This window comes from Taudactylus pleione, unplaced genomic scaffold (assembly GCF_031769625.1).
Source record: "Taudactylus pleione unplaced genomic scaffold, aTauple2 ptg000244l, whole genome shotgun sequence".
Classification (NCBI taxonomy): domain Eukaryota; kingdom Metazoa; phylum Chordata; class Amphibia; order Anura; family Myobatrachidae; genus Taudactylus; species Taudactylus pleione.
Window position 1 is genome coordinate 9,215,366 of NW_028284646.1, and position 19,469 is coordinate 9,234,834.

The window sequence follows — 19,469 nt, forward strand, 5'->3', positions numbered from 1 at the left end:
ATATTACCGAGTGAATTCGCAATATCACAGGGATTTACTATAAATCCCTTGCAGGGACAGAGCTTGTGATAAAGCTCTGTCCCTGCGGATCCCATCCCCACTCTAGTCGCGGAATTTTCGGAAAAAATACCGCAACGAAGAGCCCGCGCATGCGCCGACCCACCGTCGCTGCTACCCCCCACCGATGCTAAGCCCCGCCCCCGCGATCGCGGCCCCCCGCAACCCCCCTCCCTTCATTACACTTACCTGCATCCTCCTGGCCTCCGGTGATCTTCTCCGGGCTTCCCAATCAGGTGATCTCCCATACTGCACTGGGACCCGATCACCTGATGACCGGGCCGCAGTGCACTAAAGGGAGACCAGCTGACCGGAGAGGAGCCATCACCGGAGGCCCGATCACCGGTCCCTGGATTCAGGTAAGTAAAAAAAAGTGTGTCAATTTTTTTTTTTTTTTTTTACAGCAATCAGCTTGCGGTCTGTTTAGACCACATAGCTGATTACTGGTACCGGCTCCCGCCTCTGCTCTCCCCGTTAGAGCAGAGTGGGAGCCCGGTAACCGGGGGAGACTCAGGTAAGTATTTTTTTTTTTAACTTCGGGCTCTCCTCTGCCTTTTAGAGCAGAGCAGGAGTCTGGTAACCGGGGAAGACCCTGGATAACGCCACCTCCAGGTGGCATTATTATCACAGGGCTTCCCCCGGTATTTTTTTACAATTTATTTTTACTAACTCTGGTCGGATCACATTTCCCATTACAATTATGGGAAATGCGATCTGCTTTACTAAAAATAAGTGATACTTAGAGGTTAGAGTAGAATTTTACTAATTCTACTTCAATTGCCCTGTAATAACTACAGGTGAAACTAAAATAATGTGAAAAGGGTGTGAAATCACCCTTTTTCACTTTATTTTAGTAAAAATAATGTTAATAAATAGAGCCCTTGAAGTGAAACTGTAACATTCTCTAAATATATTGCTTTAGCCTTTGGTTTGTTTACTTAAGTCATATATATATGTGTAGGAATTTATTTCACTGTTCTGGGATATCACACAAATCTGCTCTCTGGAGTAAATGGGATCCAATGTAAAGAGCACAGTAGGGCTGTGTAGTAGTAGTAGTAGTAGTAGGTCAGTGGTTCCTAAACGTTGCGCCGTGGCACCCTGGGGTGCCTCGGGACACTTGCAGGGGTGCCTCAGGTTGGTTGTCCAGCACCAAAGCAAATTATTTGTGGTCAATGTAATGTAAATATGTGGACAAAAAGAAGCACAAACCTATCCATCAGCACTATTTAGTTCACTTTTCTACTTTACTACATTTATTCAGAATTTCTCAATAACAAACTTTTGACTTAGGGGTGCCGTGAAAACAAAGCTGATACTCTAGGGCGCCGTGATTCAAAAAAGTTTGGGAACCACTGTCGTAGGTTCTAAAATTACATAACTGTCTTTTCATATAAACACATTGCTGAAAATAACATAAAGTAAAAGAGAAGTATTACTAAAAGTGCGAAGTTCATGTTTAGGCCAATAAACAATCCATTTAGTGTCTTTCACTTATACAAAGTACAGAACTGTACAAGATAACCAAGTTGGAGAGCTAAATTCTTTAGGTACAAGAGGAGATACTGTACGTATTTGAAGTGTATACACTTACCAAATACAGCTTTTGACATTTTAACAACAATAGTGCATTTACCGGGAGAGGTTTGAAAGGTCAACAATTACTACCATTTCTACCATGTCCGGCCTTCGGTATGCACTTTACAGTAGCAATGGAGAAAAATAAATATTTGTTTTGCTCAACATCAACATACCAAGAAATTATTTGCATGCTTTACTTTGCACAATCCACAATGTTTAAAATCTTATTTGCACATCTAAACGACATGGAGAAAGAACCAAAGCACATGCAATAGCAAGGTTTTACAGTATTATTATCAGGAATGACCTACAGCACATAAAACCTACAAATCCATCAGAATGCACATATCATGAACACTATTTAGAAGAAGTATGTAACAATTTATAGAGAATCCATGTCTACATTTCATTGGTAACAAATCACATGGTCACATGAATGTTCAGTTATGACAACATAGAGGAAACCTAAGAAAATTGTGGCTCTTTATAAAGTTGTCTGATAATAAAAGTTTATGTAAATTTTTGCTTACATAAATCAACTACCTGCACGGCCTATTTTATTCTATATCTTACCTGAAGGTAATGGCATGGCCGCAATGACGATTTGATTTCCTGATGGACTAGAGGTTTATCCAAATTGAGCGATGATTTACGATAAGCTTCTTTTGCTTGGCTTACAGTAAGTGTTGACCAGGAACTCCTTTTCATATATTTACCTTCTGGCGTCATTGAGAGTCCTTCACATGCTGAACATTTCATGTCATTGTTACTTTTAGAAGTCTTAAGGGAAAGATCTCCAAAGTGTCCCTGCAGAGATTCAGGATAGCAATGAGATATGTGGTCTACATGATGCCTATTCATTACACTAGGTGTTCTATAAGTGCTATCACTGTCCAAATTATCATCTGAACTCCACCACCCTGTCATACCAGATTTATGCTTGCTATCAGGTTTTCTATCCTTACTTTTACTCCTTTTGCTATGCTTTGAATAATGGCCATGATGGTGGTCATCACCACGACTGTCTCCTTTTGTACCATTTACATTGCCTTTCGAAGACCCTTCCAAAGAGTGAGATTTAGTAAAAAGTTTCTGTACAGAATGAACAAGATGACGTATTCTCCCAGGACTTTCCGTTCTCTGTTCTGTAGAGGTGGATGTCTTCTGGTATTGCAAAGTATGAAATCCATCTCTGTGAAGAGGAAGTTGTTTTTCAAATTGATCCAGCAAGTTTGCAGGAATTCTGTTAATTTTACTACTACTAGTGTGAGAGACAGCACAGTCATCTCGGGTTTCGAAATGGGAACTATAGTGCATTCTTGGAAAAGTGCTACTAGACAAATGATCACTCATCATCACAGGCATCATCATGCATTCTGAATGAATGGAACTCCGTGGGGAGCAACGGTGGTGATCCATTTGACAACTCTCTGTAGGGCTAAGTAGGTATGATTGCCTAGGTTCTTGCCCAAGGTGCCCATGGTCATGCACATGTTCACAATCATCAGGCGAGGCTAGGCCACACGTATGGCCAGAACATAGCTGTGATGGATTCCGACTACCAGATAATCCTTTCATGCTCCTAAGGCCGGGAGAGTATTTTTCTTCATTGAAGTGCTGGGAAGGTGACCATGAGTATTGCTGTTGATCTAGAAAAAAGCCAAATTAAAATATATTTAGTAAAAGCACCATAAATAAAAAAAATTTTTTAAGAGCGGAAGATAATTAAACAGGTTGGGAAAAAGCTATTTACGGCATCTAAACGTTACCTCCAAACATAACATATTTACTTTAAGTGCTAATAGTCACTATGGAATAAAAATGTATATTCTTTGCAGAGATACAATAGATACACATTTGGTTCTCTTTAAGCATACAATGGGCCATATCTCCATACTGTACATTCCACTTACACCAATGGTTTGCTGCTCTAACGCTGTTACAGAAGTTTCTAAAGATCTGGAGAACATCCCTTAGTTCCATCTACTTTCTACTTCTTATCATAAACAAATGGTCATTTACTGTATGATACTTGAGCATGCAAGGTGTCACATCCTTTCCTTGCAATTGAGAAGTGTTCTTGAGTAAATTCATTTTGATGCCATTTGGTACAAATTAGAATTTACCTGCCAATAAAAGAGCAAATATAATTTCAAAGCCTTGTCTGATATAACCTTTTGGGCCATCACCTTAAATAATTTAAAATTTTCAGTTTTTTTTTCCATAAAATATCACTTGCAGAAGCCTAATTTATTTAAGAGGACTATATTTAATTTACATGCCACTCTTATATATGGTAATATTTTAATTACATTATTATTTGTTTATTTCTGGTACTGTATATAATGCATCTAGATGGTGCCAATGCCTAATCTCTTGTAAAAATTAAGTAAATTTGCACCTGCTAATATGTGGGGTAGATTCAATTGTTCTGCCGGCAGCTTTTTTTTTTAGATGCCCGACAGAGCAATTCAATTGTTACTCTGTCGGGGCGCAATAGCCGCCGGCGCCGGCATTTCTGCACGCACTCAGGAGTGCGCGAGCAGACATGTGTCTGAAACACCCTGGTTAGGGCGCGCTAACCGCAGATAGCGCGCCCTAACCAGGATTAAGATGGGTTTAGCCGTTTTAGACGTCTAAACCTCGTCTTTTAGGTGGCGAAGAGGGTGATAATTAATGAGTGCCCAGTACAATTGAATAGCAAACTGGGCGCTCATTAATTATCACACCCAAAAAAGCTATTGAATCACCCCCTGTGAATCTAATCCCTTTTAGTTAATTTATTTTAAATATCTTTATCCACAAACTTCAATCGTGATTTAGAATTTGAGCACAATATGATGTCCATTACAAGCATGCCAGCAGCATTCCACAAATGATACCTCAGACCTTCCAGATCCCAGATCCCATTAGACAAATCAACTTTTACAACCCAACAGTTCATATGGAAATAAATGCATTTATATGTGCATAGGCTACAGATGACCGAAAACAGTTACATGTCACCACAAAAAGGAAGAAATGGGGATTTTAGTGAATGTTTTTGTAGCTTAAAAAATGACCATTTAAACTGATTTCTTATGTAGAGCAGGACCTTGACAACCTGTGTTTTGCCAGTTAGCTGGCAGGGTATGCCGTGCCTAGTAGTTTTACAACATCTGGAGAGCCACAGGTTTGATGAAGAGCATGTAATCAGAAAGCAGGAACTGCCCTAAAAAAGGTAATTATTATGACCACTTGCTAACAAAACATCTGCCTTTTTCTGCTCATGAACTTTGTTCAGATCTTTTAAAAATGGAAAATTCTGTTTTCAAGGAATATAAAATCATAGATCAGGAGATCAAACTAGGAATGTACTGTAAAGTCCAACTCCAAGTTAACTTGAGCAATGTCTGCCACATTGTTAACACTTCTGTTGGACTCTTCTGTATAGTCTTTTACTTCAGACTAGCCGTTGCCCGCGGCTTTGCCCACGATGAAATCGCTTTTGTCAACATTATTTAATGTGGTCTAGTTGTATTGCTTTGCATAGGGGCCCTGTTGTGGGAGTGGCCCACGTGATCAGCAGCGCTATACAGACTGATGGCAGCGGCACCTTCCCCCACCACTCACACCAATGTCACATAGACATCTATGTAGTATGTCCTATTCGGGATGCAATCGGGAAAAGGGCTGTCTTAATCCCAAAAGCCGGCTTCCCTACTGCTTTATCCCGACAAGGGTTAAATGACAGGTGTCTATATCTAGACGCCTGTCATTTTCCCGACGCTGGGAGACAGGCGCCCTGCATCCCGATCGAAGGAATGCCGGGTGCCGCGAGCGGACAGCCGCGGGGAGGGGAGGGTTAGGTTTAGGGCACCCGGGGGGGACTTAGGGTTAGGCACCCCCCCGGGAGAGTTAGGGTTAGGCTTAGGCACCCCCGGGTGGACTTAGGGTTAGGCAGCCCCCTGGGGGACTTAGGTTTAGGCAGCGGGGAAGGGGGGGTTAGGGTTAGACACTTACAGGGGGGATTAGGTTTAGGCACTTGGGGGGGAAGTTAGGGTTAGGTACCCCTAAAGAGGGTTAGGGGGTTAGTTTAGGTTAGTTTTTACTTACCTACGGACGATCAGGATTTCCAGTGCTGTCGGGCTTCCGCTGCCAGGATCTCTGCTTCTGTTGGCCTGCCGCGGACAGGATTCGAACTGCCGGCCAGAGGGACGGCGGTATTTCATACCGATTCCATTCTATTCAAGTGTCTTACTGGCTGCGTGCATGATGCCCCACCTATCTCTTACATTGATGATGTCAATACATTTTGTGTTTTTTATTGCTTGGCTTTAACTTGACAAATCGAGATGAAACAAAGTGCAGGTTATGTATAGGAGTTTCCTCTACAAAATGATGCAATTTTTATGAAAATTAGTTTAGTAGTTTTTGTGCCAATTTGGAACAAAAAGACACACAGTGTTCTTATAATATTAGTATAGCTAGGCAGCATGTCCACCACTGACAACATACCACCAGCAGACCCCAGGTCCATAAGCTTTTAGAATAATGTTTTACGTCTACATCCAGCTAAATATTCAATAATATTCTGTAATTTCAAGCATGTTGGAATAACAAAATCCATAGTGGTGCACAGTTGTTTTTCTTGTCTAATATGTTTTGTGAAACTAGCTTTTATTGCTAATATAACACTTTCTAATTATAGAGGAATTTGAGAACCAAAAGTCTAATACTGTACTTCTCCCCAGTTAAAAATGTTGGAACACCGACTGTCACAGCTATTTAACATTCATCCTGCTACTTGTGTTGTATAACCTTCAAAATAAGTGTCAACATTTATAACTGTATTATCATGGAATTATAGCTGGGAAGTTGTATATTTTAACCTTTCTAATATGTTCGCCTGCTATAAACCAGTAAACGATCTGTTATTTTTAAAATAATTCTTAAAGCACAGGAAAGAAAATTTGACAAGAAAATCACAGGCTTTCAGACACTTATAATTTTTTACAGAACTGCAAGACCCAAAGAAAATGTGTTTTATATGCACTGAAAGAATTCAAGAGCTGCACTGATATGTACAGTAACCCCGCTATTCTTTTATCACTCAGCCGAGATCAACACAGTTCCATACTGCCATAATCATTAGCACACCACTATATTTTACACTGCTCTTGCTTTGAGCAAAACATTTATATATTCATGTAATGGATTTATGTCTTTAATTGAGTGAATCAACAGCTTAATCACCACTGTACTGCAACACAATTTCCCAACACTGTCTATTATCTTTATACAGTAGCTAATACTATTTCTAAGCAGAGATATTAGATTGTAACGCATATATAGCAGCCTGCACTGCATAGGAAAGGGGAAAATATTGTACTAATAAAATCATTTAACACAGTTTTGATCTCATATCCCATAGTGACCCAACACCACATTTATTAAAATGATTCATTTTTTCCTTGGAAGATATAACTGGTTCCATCCTCAAATAGTAGTTACATAACACAGTAAAATAGAAGACATTGGGACTGCCTCCACGATGTACTAATGGAAATGTACATGTCCAAATATATGGCACATTTGCACTTATTGTTTATTAGATGTAGCTTTGAAATACAGTATGTTTATGTACTGTAGATCTAACATGCTAAATGCAAAACAAGCAAGACAGGCAAAGTGTAGTACATTCAAAAAGCATTAATGCACTCACAACAAAATACAGGAAGCTTAATATATAAGAAGTAAAATACCAATTAGAGAACAAACCTAAAGTGTAGTACTGAACATGTGAGAAGCAAGGATGCACAGGCAGACAATGCATAAGTGGACAAGGAGAGAGGAGGAGAGAGGGTTCTGATCATGAGTACTTAGAGGGAAGTATCAAGGCTGAGAAACGAGGGAAGGTGACAAGATGCCAGATTTGCGCAGAGACAGGCTGGGCCAGAAAGATTGGAATTAGGTGGGAGACTGGTAGGCTTTGATCATGTAGTGGATTTTAAAAAATGTTTAAAAAATGTTTAGGCTTTAAGCACATTTGATTGGATGAAGAAGTGATTTCCTAGTTGCGGAGTGACATAGGGCAAGCTTTAGATGCTGCATTTGGATGCTGTTGTGAAGAGTTATGGTGTCAATCATTGGCAAAGTCCAAAAAAACAAAGAAAATAAAATTAGCTTTGTATTGTCTTCTGAAGATATAGTCTAAAGTTCTCATGCTTACATTTTTTACATGGTTAGCATGCAAGGATGTCATAACAGAAGGGAGGTGAAACAAGGGGGAGTACACCCTCTTCCAAACATTTGTGAGGTGCGCCAGTAGATACAGGATGATTGGCAGCATTTTGATGGCACCCAGGGAATGTGCCTTGGGCATCCCTTTCCATCCAACCAGAACCAGGGATCACCGTGCTGGATCACCAATAGTTCAGTCACTTGCAGCTCACTCTTTACTTCACATTAGCCATGCAACCCCTATCCAAACAAACATGAAAACTTAAATTGTGCAGGATTAGTAGGGTTGACCATCAACCGTTTATGCTTATCTACCACCAATAGTCTTTACCATCGGTGGAAGAGGTCAGATGGTGAAACGTCAACACCTTCTGTATTGTACATGTCCAGCCACGGTATTATTTCCTCTGTGCATGAGCTGCCCCATACCAATGATAGATTTCCTCCAAAGGTTAAAAACGATTAACAAATGATGGTTACACTGTCGATAGACAAACCTAAGACTTAGTTGACACTAAATGCACAGATCTCTGTGGTAAAGAAGTGGGGCAGTACATGTATGCCATCATCAAGTGAGGAACATGCCTTACAGTGCAGTGCAACATTGAAAACAGGATCAGAGTTAATACTGTGGTACTGGTTTATCATTGGTTACAGACTGGCCTTGACCTGTGGACATTTAATGCAATGATCGGCTTCCAAAACAAATGTCTTAAAATATCAAAGACAATAATGTTCTGCAGTTCTTTAGAAATATTGGCAGATCAAACTGTTTATACAGATAGTAAAATGGTGTTCTAGAATGTGGAAGTACAGTGCTATATATAATATAAATATATAGCCTAAATAGATGTATAATTTATATCAATAAGGAAAAGACACTTCTGTCTGAAAGTGAGTCACATATGGTGGACATGTGGGGAGGTCAGAGAGGCATGTGGGGAGGTCAGAGAGGCATGTGAGGATGCCAGAGAGGCATGTGGGGAGGTCTGACTAGTATGTGGAGGCATGTAAGATGGTGTCAAGTAAGGATGTCTACGTAGTATGTTGAGTGGTATGAATGGCATGGAGTGGCAAATGGAGCAGTCAGAGTGACATGTGGGATGGTCTGAGTGGCATGTTGTGAGTTATAAATGGCATGTGGGTTGATCTGAGTGGCATGTGGAGACATGTTAGGTGGCATATGAAGTGATATATTGAGGACTTGGGGAGGCCAGAGTTAGCATTAGGAGAGGTCAGAGTAACATATGGGTCGCTGAACCAAAATGATATCTTGTCTCTCTAAATTATTTATAGTGAATTCTATTTTTGAAATGATATACTTTACCTAAGCACTGAAAAAAAAATAGAGAAAATAAGAGGGTTAATGGGTTAAAGGGAGATGGTGGTGTCAGGATGAACTTTTGCACGTGGTAGCAAAACCATTGAGGTCAGGTACAAGCTCTATTAAGGCCACAGACATTCAACCACCCATAGATCTAATGGTGGACCATTTTTTCCTTATATTCACATGACAAATGCCCATTTATTAAGTTGGCAAAAAATAAAAAGCCTCCTGTAATGTTTCTGGCTGTACAAACCTCATATACACTAACAGCAAGTTTTTTTTCCTGCAGATATGCTTGTTCTACACATTTCCCAGATTAATGTCCTCATTAATTTGTACCAAGCACAAACAGTGTGTACAGAGACATGTGCTCCTGTATTGACGTATAACAGCAGTCTTCTTAGTAACCCCAAAGCATCATATGACTCCAATATATTATTGTTAAGCACATTTACAGTGTGGCATAATCATAAAATACAGGGAATTCTAATACACTATTTATTTTATGTGCATTATTTGTGTGTAATTAAACTTAATGTATAGTTATACTTTTACATACAGTGTATGTGCCTTTTATCTTGTTTGGTGCATGAATTAGCAAAAATGTCTTAATCTTTTAATAACTATATGCACTGTATCTCTATATGGTACATAACCCTTTGACATAAATCCACGTTAACTCCAATTGCCCAGTTCTCTGTCTTTAACTCTGTAGGCCAGAGATGTCATATCGTTAATGAAAAACACTGTATTTAATACCTTTGCAACTTTGGAGAATTCTGCATATCATCAAAAACCATCATTATATTTTTGTTCTAGGTATATACAATACTGAAAAGCAGAAGAATTTTGCATCAGTAAATCCAAAGTGTATGTAAAAGTGCAATTACATAAAAAATCTTGGAAATATGCAACTTTATAATAGGTTTGACAGATATTCACTATATTTATATACGTGTAGTAGTAGAAGTGTTAATAATTTCATTAATGAATGGGGGTATATAAACTATATATATATATATATATATATATATATATATATATGAGCTCAGGAGACAGTATGTGTGTGTCTTTGAAAAAGTCTGGATGATATTGTGGAGGTTTCAAGACGAAATGCGTCAGCCCATAATTCTACAGTTGGCTGGTGAGCTTCCTCTGGACAATCTTTGTCAGATAAGCTTTATATGATTTTTTTTTATTGTATGTGTGCTTTTAGAAAATCATCATATGTATGCTACACTATGTTCTCGTTATTTATTTCAGGATGGAAAACATGGTGCTTCCGATCGTGTTTATGCCAAATTTTTTAAAGGACAATGGCCCTGATTCAGAGCCGGACACTCTGACAAGAGCGCTCGCTCTGAATCAGGGCCATCCTACTTATTATTGGAGCGGCCTCCTGGCCGTTCGCATAGCTGTGGGTGACCACCCACAGCTTATGCGAGCGGCCAAAAAGATGGTCGCAATGGTCAAGACCATCGCGACCATCGGGCTTGCGACGAGACCCTGCGGTAGGGTCTCGCTGCCGCAAGCCCAGGAGTGCTTTTGGCTCTATCAGAGCCAAAAGCACTCCCACTGACATCACTAGTGATGTCAGTGGGGCCGGCCCCAGACGGTAGGCGTTCCAATGGAAACACCTCCGTCTGGGCAGCCACGCACCCGGCATGCCCACCAAAGGGGGCGTGCTGTCAATCACCATCGACAGCACGCCCCCTTTGGTGCGAGACCCATAGCGACAGCTTGGCTGTCGCTATTCGGGTCTCGCGCATGCGCACGACGGAGCTCCCTCCATCGTGCGTATGCGTACTAGGGCGACATTGACCCGCTTGCGAGCGCACAGCGCTCGCGAGCGAGTCTGAATCAGGCCCAATGTTTTTACTAGCCACGTTATGCTAGTAAAATCATTGCCCTTTTAAATTTTGGTCAGAAACACAATTGGAAGCACCGAGTTTTAGAACCCAACGCTTAGTAAATTAACCCCTGAGAATCATATCGAAAAAAGGATAACAGAATCAGATGTTTCTCTGGGTCACATAAGCACATATTTATCCACATTTGGTTATTCACTTATGAAATTACATTACACCATACATGTTAAGTTTGCTGCACTAGGAGGTGTGATAAAAAAAAATGGGCACTATCAATAAAAAATGCATTAATCTCCTTAGATAGGCAAGGAAACAATTAAGTAAAATAGAATAAAATAATAGAAACTTGAATGTACAAATGATGTGAAAAAAGTTGTGAGAGGTGAGATAGTGCTCCGATAAGTAACTGTACTGGCAAATGGAAAAACCTATCCTCTTGCCACTGGTCAAAGAGGACAAAGATTACATTACCAAGTTCAACTTTTGAGTCCTTGTTAAACTGGAGAAGACCACCGTTCCCATACAGGACTATGGGGAGCTGTATTCAGCGGCACAAGTGTTTAACAAGCAGGGGTTTATTATGAGAGGAGGGGGTCCATGTTCATTCCTTGTCCAGGACCCATTCCTCTCTCCCCAGCGGCCAGCAGCAAACTGACGCGTCTGACCGCCGGCAGCAGTATCAATAGACTCTGGGCACTAGAGTGTGCCCATAGTCTACTGCACATACGCAGGTCGCTGGGGAAATGGCACGGCCACCATTTTCCTGGCGATTTCCTCACTGCACATGCGCAAAACGCCAGAAAAATGGCTGCTGCTTTTTGTGCAGGGCTGAGACACCTGACGCGGGACCTCGGAGAGGTAAGTATTAGATAATATGGGTGTGCCATTATAGATACGCCCCTGTTAACAAGGGTTAAATAGCTCCACTATCTACATTTGGGATATTCATGTGGAAACATCTGTTTCCACATGAATATCAGGGTAAAACAGCTTAATAAATAAAGATTTGTCCTCATACATCTAGCATCAATAGGCCACGCAGCGTGACTTGTCTGGCTCGAGTGAGCTGCCAGGTCCCATGCTACTCTACAAGCGTCTTTCTTTGCCGAGGACACACCAGTAGACTGTGCTGATTAATTTGATATGTGACACTTGTATATCTGTTATACTGGTGAAATCGCTGGGGAAATGGCACGTGCCATAACGTGAGTGTGTATATGAAGCACAACGGAACAAGGAATGAAAAAAGCTGCAGCCACTACATGATAGCACTTCGTATACAAGTTCAGTGACTTGGTCGCACACAGATATACAAAAGTCACATATGAAATTAATCAGCACAGTTTGCTGGTGCATCCTAGTCACATCTTATTGTGACTCAGACGCATTTATTGCAAAAAAAGCTGCAAAAACAACCCCGATGCTAGCAAAGTCTTACTAGAACTGGCACGCTTAGAGGGGCTTTTTGGCCCGACTGCAGGACATATTTATAGTTCTCTGTTTTTAAGAGTGAGATACCAAAAGTCTGCTACAATGGACAGTTGGAGACAACATCCTCCCCTGAAAGAGCTAGTACCACACCCACTGACCTCAGTGACTGGCTGAGAAAAGGACCTCACAAAGAATGTGTGTTTGTGAGTAATGCCACTACAGTGAAAGTGTAATCGAACTAACTTTCCACATGATACATAGGGACAAATAAGTCAGTTAGCAGTACCTATGGTAACTAGGGTTAATATTTTCTTTAAGGTAGTAGTATTATGCTTTACATTGGCTGAGTATTAAATACACATCGTAGCCATCATGATTTAGGCAGGACAGTGCTGATTTAGTGGACTGACCCACTGTCCCATGATCAGGATGTTTGCCCTGATTTGCAGTAAATTAGGAGGAATTTCCATTTGTGTGAAAAACAGTGATGTGGATAAGGTCACTGACAAAAAGACATCTTTCTACCTTTTAAAATAAACCTTTCTCAGTAGACATTATATACTAAAACATACCTACTTTATAAAAAAAAAAGTGAAAAATCCCCAGATCACGGTATTGCTAGATGTATTCCTTTCTTCCTGTCATCAATAACTTATTAATCACCGATGTGTATGAATGTGAGATAGACTAGATAGCGGGTCTGTACGCAAGAGTTTTTTAGATATGTATGAATGTAGTACTGATACTATTTCTGATGCATATTTAACAAATAATTAGGCAGCCTATCTACTGTATAGATGGAAAATAACACACTGTATTATCAGTTGGACTATTAAGATTTCGTGAGAAGACCGGATGTGGACCAGGAAGGAATGATCCACTAACAAATATTGAGAAAATGTATCAAGACTTCTAAAGAGTGGACAAGAGGAGCAGTTGTCAATAGCAACCAACCAGCTTCTGTCTATCATTTTACGGCATGTACTAGATAAATGATAGCTAGAAGCACCACTCTTTAGAAAATTTGATACATGTTCCTCTATTTCAATCTGCAGTCTCCCATGGTATTAGGAAAGAGTCTCAATGCCATGTCTCATCTGTTTTCAGAGGTTTGACCACTGTCCCCATATGTATCAAACTCTGGAAAGCAAAACTTTTCAGAGTTTGGACCCGATAGGCAATGGCATCTATAGATGACGTTGCCTAACAGAAGCCTGTAGGCTTCTTTTTGGAAAATTACCCATGAGGGTTACAATAGGATCCCTCACAGTGTCCCCCGCAGCTCGTGCATGCAATGGCCGAAGGCAAATCTTGTGCAGTAAGACTCCCGGGTCATATACCCTGAAGTCCTCACACTGCACAGTACAACTCTTATTGGAATATCTGTCCTTGGGGTTTTAATCGCAATTGTACATGCATACGTTGTCACTAAATGCCACTATGCATGCTGTAAGTGAAGGGATGTATCACATTCAAAATGTGTCTGCCTTTCTATACCCTGCCAGTGAGGAGGGGAAAGATGTTCTAAATCTCAGCAGGGTATTCCCAATATAACTTTACTGTCACCTTAAAAACCACCAGTATGACTTTCCTGTCACCTTGAATATCTCCAGTATAACTGAACGGTATCCTTAAATACCACCAGTATAAATTTACTGTCCCCTTCAATACCACCAGTATAAATTTATTGTCACATTAAATACCACCAGTATAACTTTACTGTCACCTAGAATTCCGCCAGTATAACTTTACTCTCACCTGTAATGTCACTAAAATAACTTTACTGTGACCTTGAATACCACCAGTTTAAACGTACTGTCACCTTGAATACTACCAGTATAACTATAGTGCCATCTTAAACACTACCTGTATAACTGTACTCTCACCTTGTATTTCACCAGTATAACTGTACTCTCACCTTGTATTTCACCAGTATAACTTTACTATCACCTTGAATATCACCAGTATAAAACTTTACTGTCATCTCAAATATCACCAGTATAAAACTTTACTGTCATCTCAAATATCACCAGTATAAAACTTTACTGTCACTTTGAATGTACCTCTCCTAGACATGCTAAACATCATTTCAGCAGCAGAACATGACAAAAAAAGTTTCCTACAAATGAAACACACTTAATTTTCAGCTCTCATTATAAAGCAAGTACTACAAACTGTGCATACAGAGTCTGATTCTGAGTCTCATGCATCTCTTTATACAGCAACAAATAGCAAATGTTAGCTATCTGTGCAGTATCGAATATATGCATTTTTGCATATCTCCAGGCAAGTTTTGGTTGGACGGATTTTGCCCGGATCTCCGTCCAGGAAAGGGCGGCAATCCATCTCATGGGAGTGTCGTGGGCTTGTACTGTAGCCAGAGTTCCGTGCTATTCTGAGGCACGCATACAGTGAAGGGACACCTGTTTCTGATGGATCGCTTGGCATGTGGCAGGTGTAAGTGCCAATTCTAATGATGACAGTTATGTACGGAAAAAAAGTGGGTTGTTCGGCTGTATACTTGAAGCCGTACGGTTACCCGCATTAGCATAAGGTAGTGAATCTGGCTGCAGCAGCAATCCGCATTTTGTATGCGACTAAGAAGAAGGCCCAGTGTGCAACAGAAGTATTCCTCACAAATGTCAACATATTTGTTGGTCAGGACAAAAAAATAGATTGTTGAGCCAAAGAGATTGCCTCGATTCTACCTAACAACAGTTTAGTGTATTGCTACCACTACTTTTTATGGTACAGGCATATATAATATAATAATAAAGAATTGATTGCACAGCAATACTAGGCGAGGAACATCAAAGTATCCATTGTTCATATGTTCCCAACAGAATCTTTTGGGGCAAACAAAATTTGATTTTACTTGTTGAAAGGTTTGCAAACCAGCCTTATAGCTTAGCTGTAGCACAGGAGAGGGTTTATCATATAGCTGATGCTCTGAGCACTAGAATTAGATCTCTATATATATATGTAAAATAAAGTCCCCGGTTTAGGGGACTTTCTGTTCATTCGGTCTAATCTCTTGAACCCCTGTATGGATTTTGATGGGGTTTTGACTGTTCTATACAGCATTGGTTGAGAAAGAAATAGGTGTATGACCCATTCATATGTGAGAAAAGTGAACCAAGCAGTGATGATTTTACTGAAGAAAGTCACAGAAAAAACTGTTGTGCTGTGTGAGTGACTAACTGGTGGAGTCGAGGGCTACACTTTGATTGGCTCTCTGAGACAGTGAGAGCCAATCAGATCAAGCAATGCTTAGTAGCAGCCTAGAGGGAGGAGACTGAGTAGTGTCACGTCTGAGACAGACAGAGAGTAAAATACAGCCTCCAATTAACCCATGAAGATGCCCTGATGCAGACACCGTAGCCAGGGGAGGCATGGCTATCAGGAATTCAAAAAACAAACAAAGATTGGAACACCATTGTATGATTTCCATTTGATGGTGACAAACATTGAACTGTCACCATCAAATGTTAAAAACACTACCATCAGAAAAAAAACATTGATGGTTAATAACCAAGAGATTCCGATGTCCATCCCTACACTGAACCTGTTGGCGGACTCTGGCCACCACTCCTCCACCGTAAAGTGCTTACTTTCCAGAGTGATGTTCCCACTCAGAAACGCACCCTCAATGAACCGCACCCTCAATGAACAGGAAGCAACTCCCATGGAAGTCAGCGCTGTTCTCAGATAGGGGCACAATGGCGAGGAAGCTCAACAGGAAGACCAGGAAATACAGAGTACCAGTGGGGGCTCCAGCGATGCAGCACAGTCCAAAATTCAAATAGGGGAGCCACACCAACTACCAGTGAGTCCCAGCCGGTAATGTTTGCAAGTTTTTGGGGTGGCAGTTGGTGTTGCTTCCTATAATAAATTTTGGACAGAGTTGCAGCCCCACCTCTGGAGCCGCCACTGCAGGAGGACATTGCTCATCGCCATGCTTGGCAGCAGGGATGGGCTGCACATGAAGGCTGCAGAAATATGCACAGGTGCCCCAGCCCTGGGGACAGACTAATGATGATGCTTACGGTAGCTGCAATACATATCTCTCATCCATGATCCTCCTGCCCTTCCCAGCACATCCCAGTGGCTGGACCCTAGTCAGCTGCAGGGGAGGTTGTGGTGGCACTGGAGAGATGCAGGAAGTTGAGGTGAGATGCAGAGGCCTGTAGTGAGATGAAAGGGGCTGTGGTAAGTACCATACCAGTAGCAGGCGTTAGAAGCAGGAGCCTGTGGCAAGATGCAAGGGGCTGTGAAGATATATAGAATACTGTGGTGAAATGCAGGGGTTAGTAGTAAGTAGCAGGAGGCTGTTGTGAGATGTAGGGGGCTGCGGTGAAATGCAGGGGACTGTGGTGACATAGCGTAGGTTGTTATGAGATGTAGAGAACTGTGGTGACATAGCGTAGGTTGTTATGAGATGTAGGGGACTGTGGTGACATAGCGTAGGTTGTTATGAGATGTAGGGGGCTGTGGTGAAATGTAAGGGACTGTAGTGACATAGCTTAGGTTGTTATGAGATGCAGGGGGCTGTGGCGAAATTAAACTGCTCCCGTAGGAAGACACTGTGTTCCAGAAGGCAGTAGAAAGTGGTACTGGGCCTGGGTACTGTAGAGGGCAAGGCCTAATCGTGCAGGCATCTCCACACCCACTATAAAAAAGTATGAAAAATAATAATCAATTGAATCACTTTACCTCCCCCTCCGCACATTGTATGCAGGCAGAGGAGATTACTGCTAAGCTCAGCAGCAGCCTCCCTGGACCCACCGCAGCTCAGCATACAGCAGTATGTGCTGGGCTGGGGAGTGAGGTTCGGTGTCCCTGCTGTGCTCTCTAAAAAGGGTTTTAAATTGAGGTGTTAAATGCTTAAAGGGGTGTCTGAGTTTAAAATGAAATGTTACCAAATAACATATTTTGCTAGTGAAAACATTTTGGTGGTATCCCTGCCCTTGAACCCTCAATATTCACGGTTATCACGGTTCTGGCACTTGCATAGAGCCAGGACCTCTGCTGATCAGCTCTTAACAAAACAGATGGTACAAAACTGGCCAGAGGGAACACTACAGGGCTGAAGAAAGCAGATATGTAAGGCTGCGCTTAACCTATTTAGTCTAATGGTAGCTGCTGGGAAAATGTAACAGGGATTCACCAACCTGTTCATATAGAATGATTTTTTAGGAAGCAAAAAGGGTATATTCCAGCACTCACCTTTAGACTATATAATTCTTTATGTAGAATAATAATAATAAATTAAAACGTCAATGACACATTTAAAAATAGTAGTGTTTATTCTAAAACAATATATGCAATATATAGCTGTATTGGAAAAAAATAATAATATAAATATATATACTGCGTAGAAACGGATTGCCAACTTGCATCATACCTGTATAAGTATCCAATAACCATTGGATCTATTGCATGTATAATACCATCTATTCAGTATATACTCCTATTTGGATAGATCCCCTGTATGATTCAATTGCTGTCTAGCACATATTGACTGAAATTCATGTTGACAGAGGTCACTGAATTTGCATATTGATTGAAACGGATCCCCTTTGGAATACAAAATTATTATTTGGATTCAAGATTGTCTGCATTTACCTGAAACCTATTTGCAAGATCAAAAAATCACTACTTAGCACATCCTGACAGAAACAGATTTCATTTGGAATACAGGCCCTGATTCAGAGCCGGACGCTCTTTCAGAGCTCTCGCTCTGAATCAGGGCCGTCCCTTCTCCTTTTTGGAGCGGCCTCCTGGCCGCTCGAATAGCTGTGACCACCCACAGCTATAGCGAGCGGCCAAAATGATGGTCGCGATGGTCAAGACCATCGCGACCATCGGGCTTGCAACGAGACCCTGCGGTAGGGTCTCGCTGCCGCAAGCCCTGGAGTGCTTTTGGCTCTATCACTAGTGATGTCAGTGGGGCCGGCCCCAGATGGTAGGCGTTCCCATGGGAAATGCCCCCGGCCCCCATCGACAGCATGCCCCCTTTGGTGCGAGACCCATAACGACGACGTGCGCATGCGCACTAGGGCAACATCTACCTTGGATCTCTTCCCTGCTGTTAACACGTATCAGCCGGGTTACTGACCTCAGAGCCCTATACGCTGACAGCGGAGCCTCCTTGTTGTGGGACACTCTGGAGAGCCTGGAGTGATAGAGGGGTGGTGAGTCCTAGCGGGGAGAGTGTGTTACCTCCCTCTCTATATAGCCCTGTTTTGTCAGCCCTCCCCTGCCTTGGTACTGAATTCAGATACTGAGAACTGCTGGCCCTTTCTCAGCATCTGGTAACCAGCATATCTATCAGTACATGCCCTTTCACATATGCTTCACAGGGTTAATATATATCACTTATTTTGTCTGTTCTCTCCCTGATATATTTTTAACTCTGGTGCTGGTATCTGCAACTTATTACACACTGGCCCCCTCTTGTGACCCGTGGCAATTATTACATTAAGCTCTTAAAGAGGCACCTGCCACCATATATATATATATATTTAGATATACATATATATTTAAATATATATATTTTTTTTTCTTGGTCTCTAACGCTCCTCCCTAGGTGCACGAGCTAAAGATGTAGGCTTAGTATCTCCACTCAGTTTGCCTGGATCGATAATGTAGAACCTTTTGCCTTTTTTTCATCACACCAAATTCTTTTCCCTTTTTTTTTCTTTGTGCGTATTTTTTATTTTTATTGTTGTTTCACTATGTCGCAGAGAGGTAAAAAACCTCCACCGTCCACTGCAAATTTTGAAGAGTCTCCCTCTTCTCCATGCTCGTCTGATGCAAGTATTGATCCCCAAATTCAAGCGGTTATGACGGGTTTGTTGGAGGGAGTCCAATCTGCATTTAAGCAAGAATTATCTAAAGCTATAACAAAGTTTAAGTCGGAATTTACGTCCCTCGGCAACAGAACAGACGCTCTGGAAACCAAATCGGACGACCTCTGCCTT

General features: G+C 41.4%; 1 protein-coding gene across 1 annotated transcript in view; it reads right to left on the reverse strand.

The window, feature by feature from the left end:
* The window catches only part of DLGAP2 (DLG associated protein 2), a 415,366-nt gene that overhangs the window by 240,132 nt on the left and 155,765 nt on the right, over positions 1-19,469 (reverse strand). The window contains exon 2 of the mRNA XM_088479755.1: positions 2,212-3,287. Within this exon, the coding sequence (XP_088335881.1) occupies positions 2,212-3,216 (1,005 nt within the window). The 5' untranslated portion in view covers positions 3,217-3,287. The remainder of the gene's footprint in view (positions 1-2,211; positions 3,288-19,469) is intronic.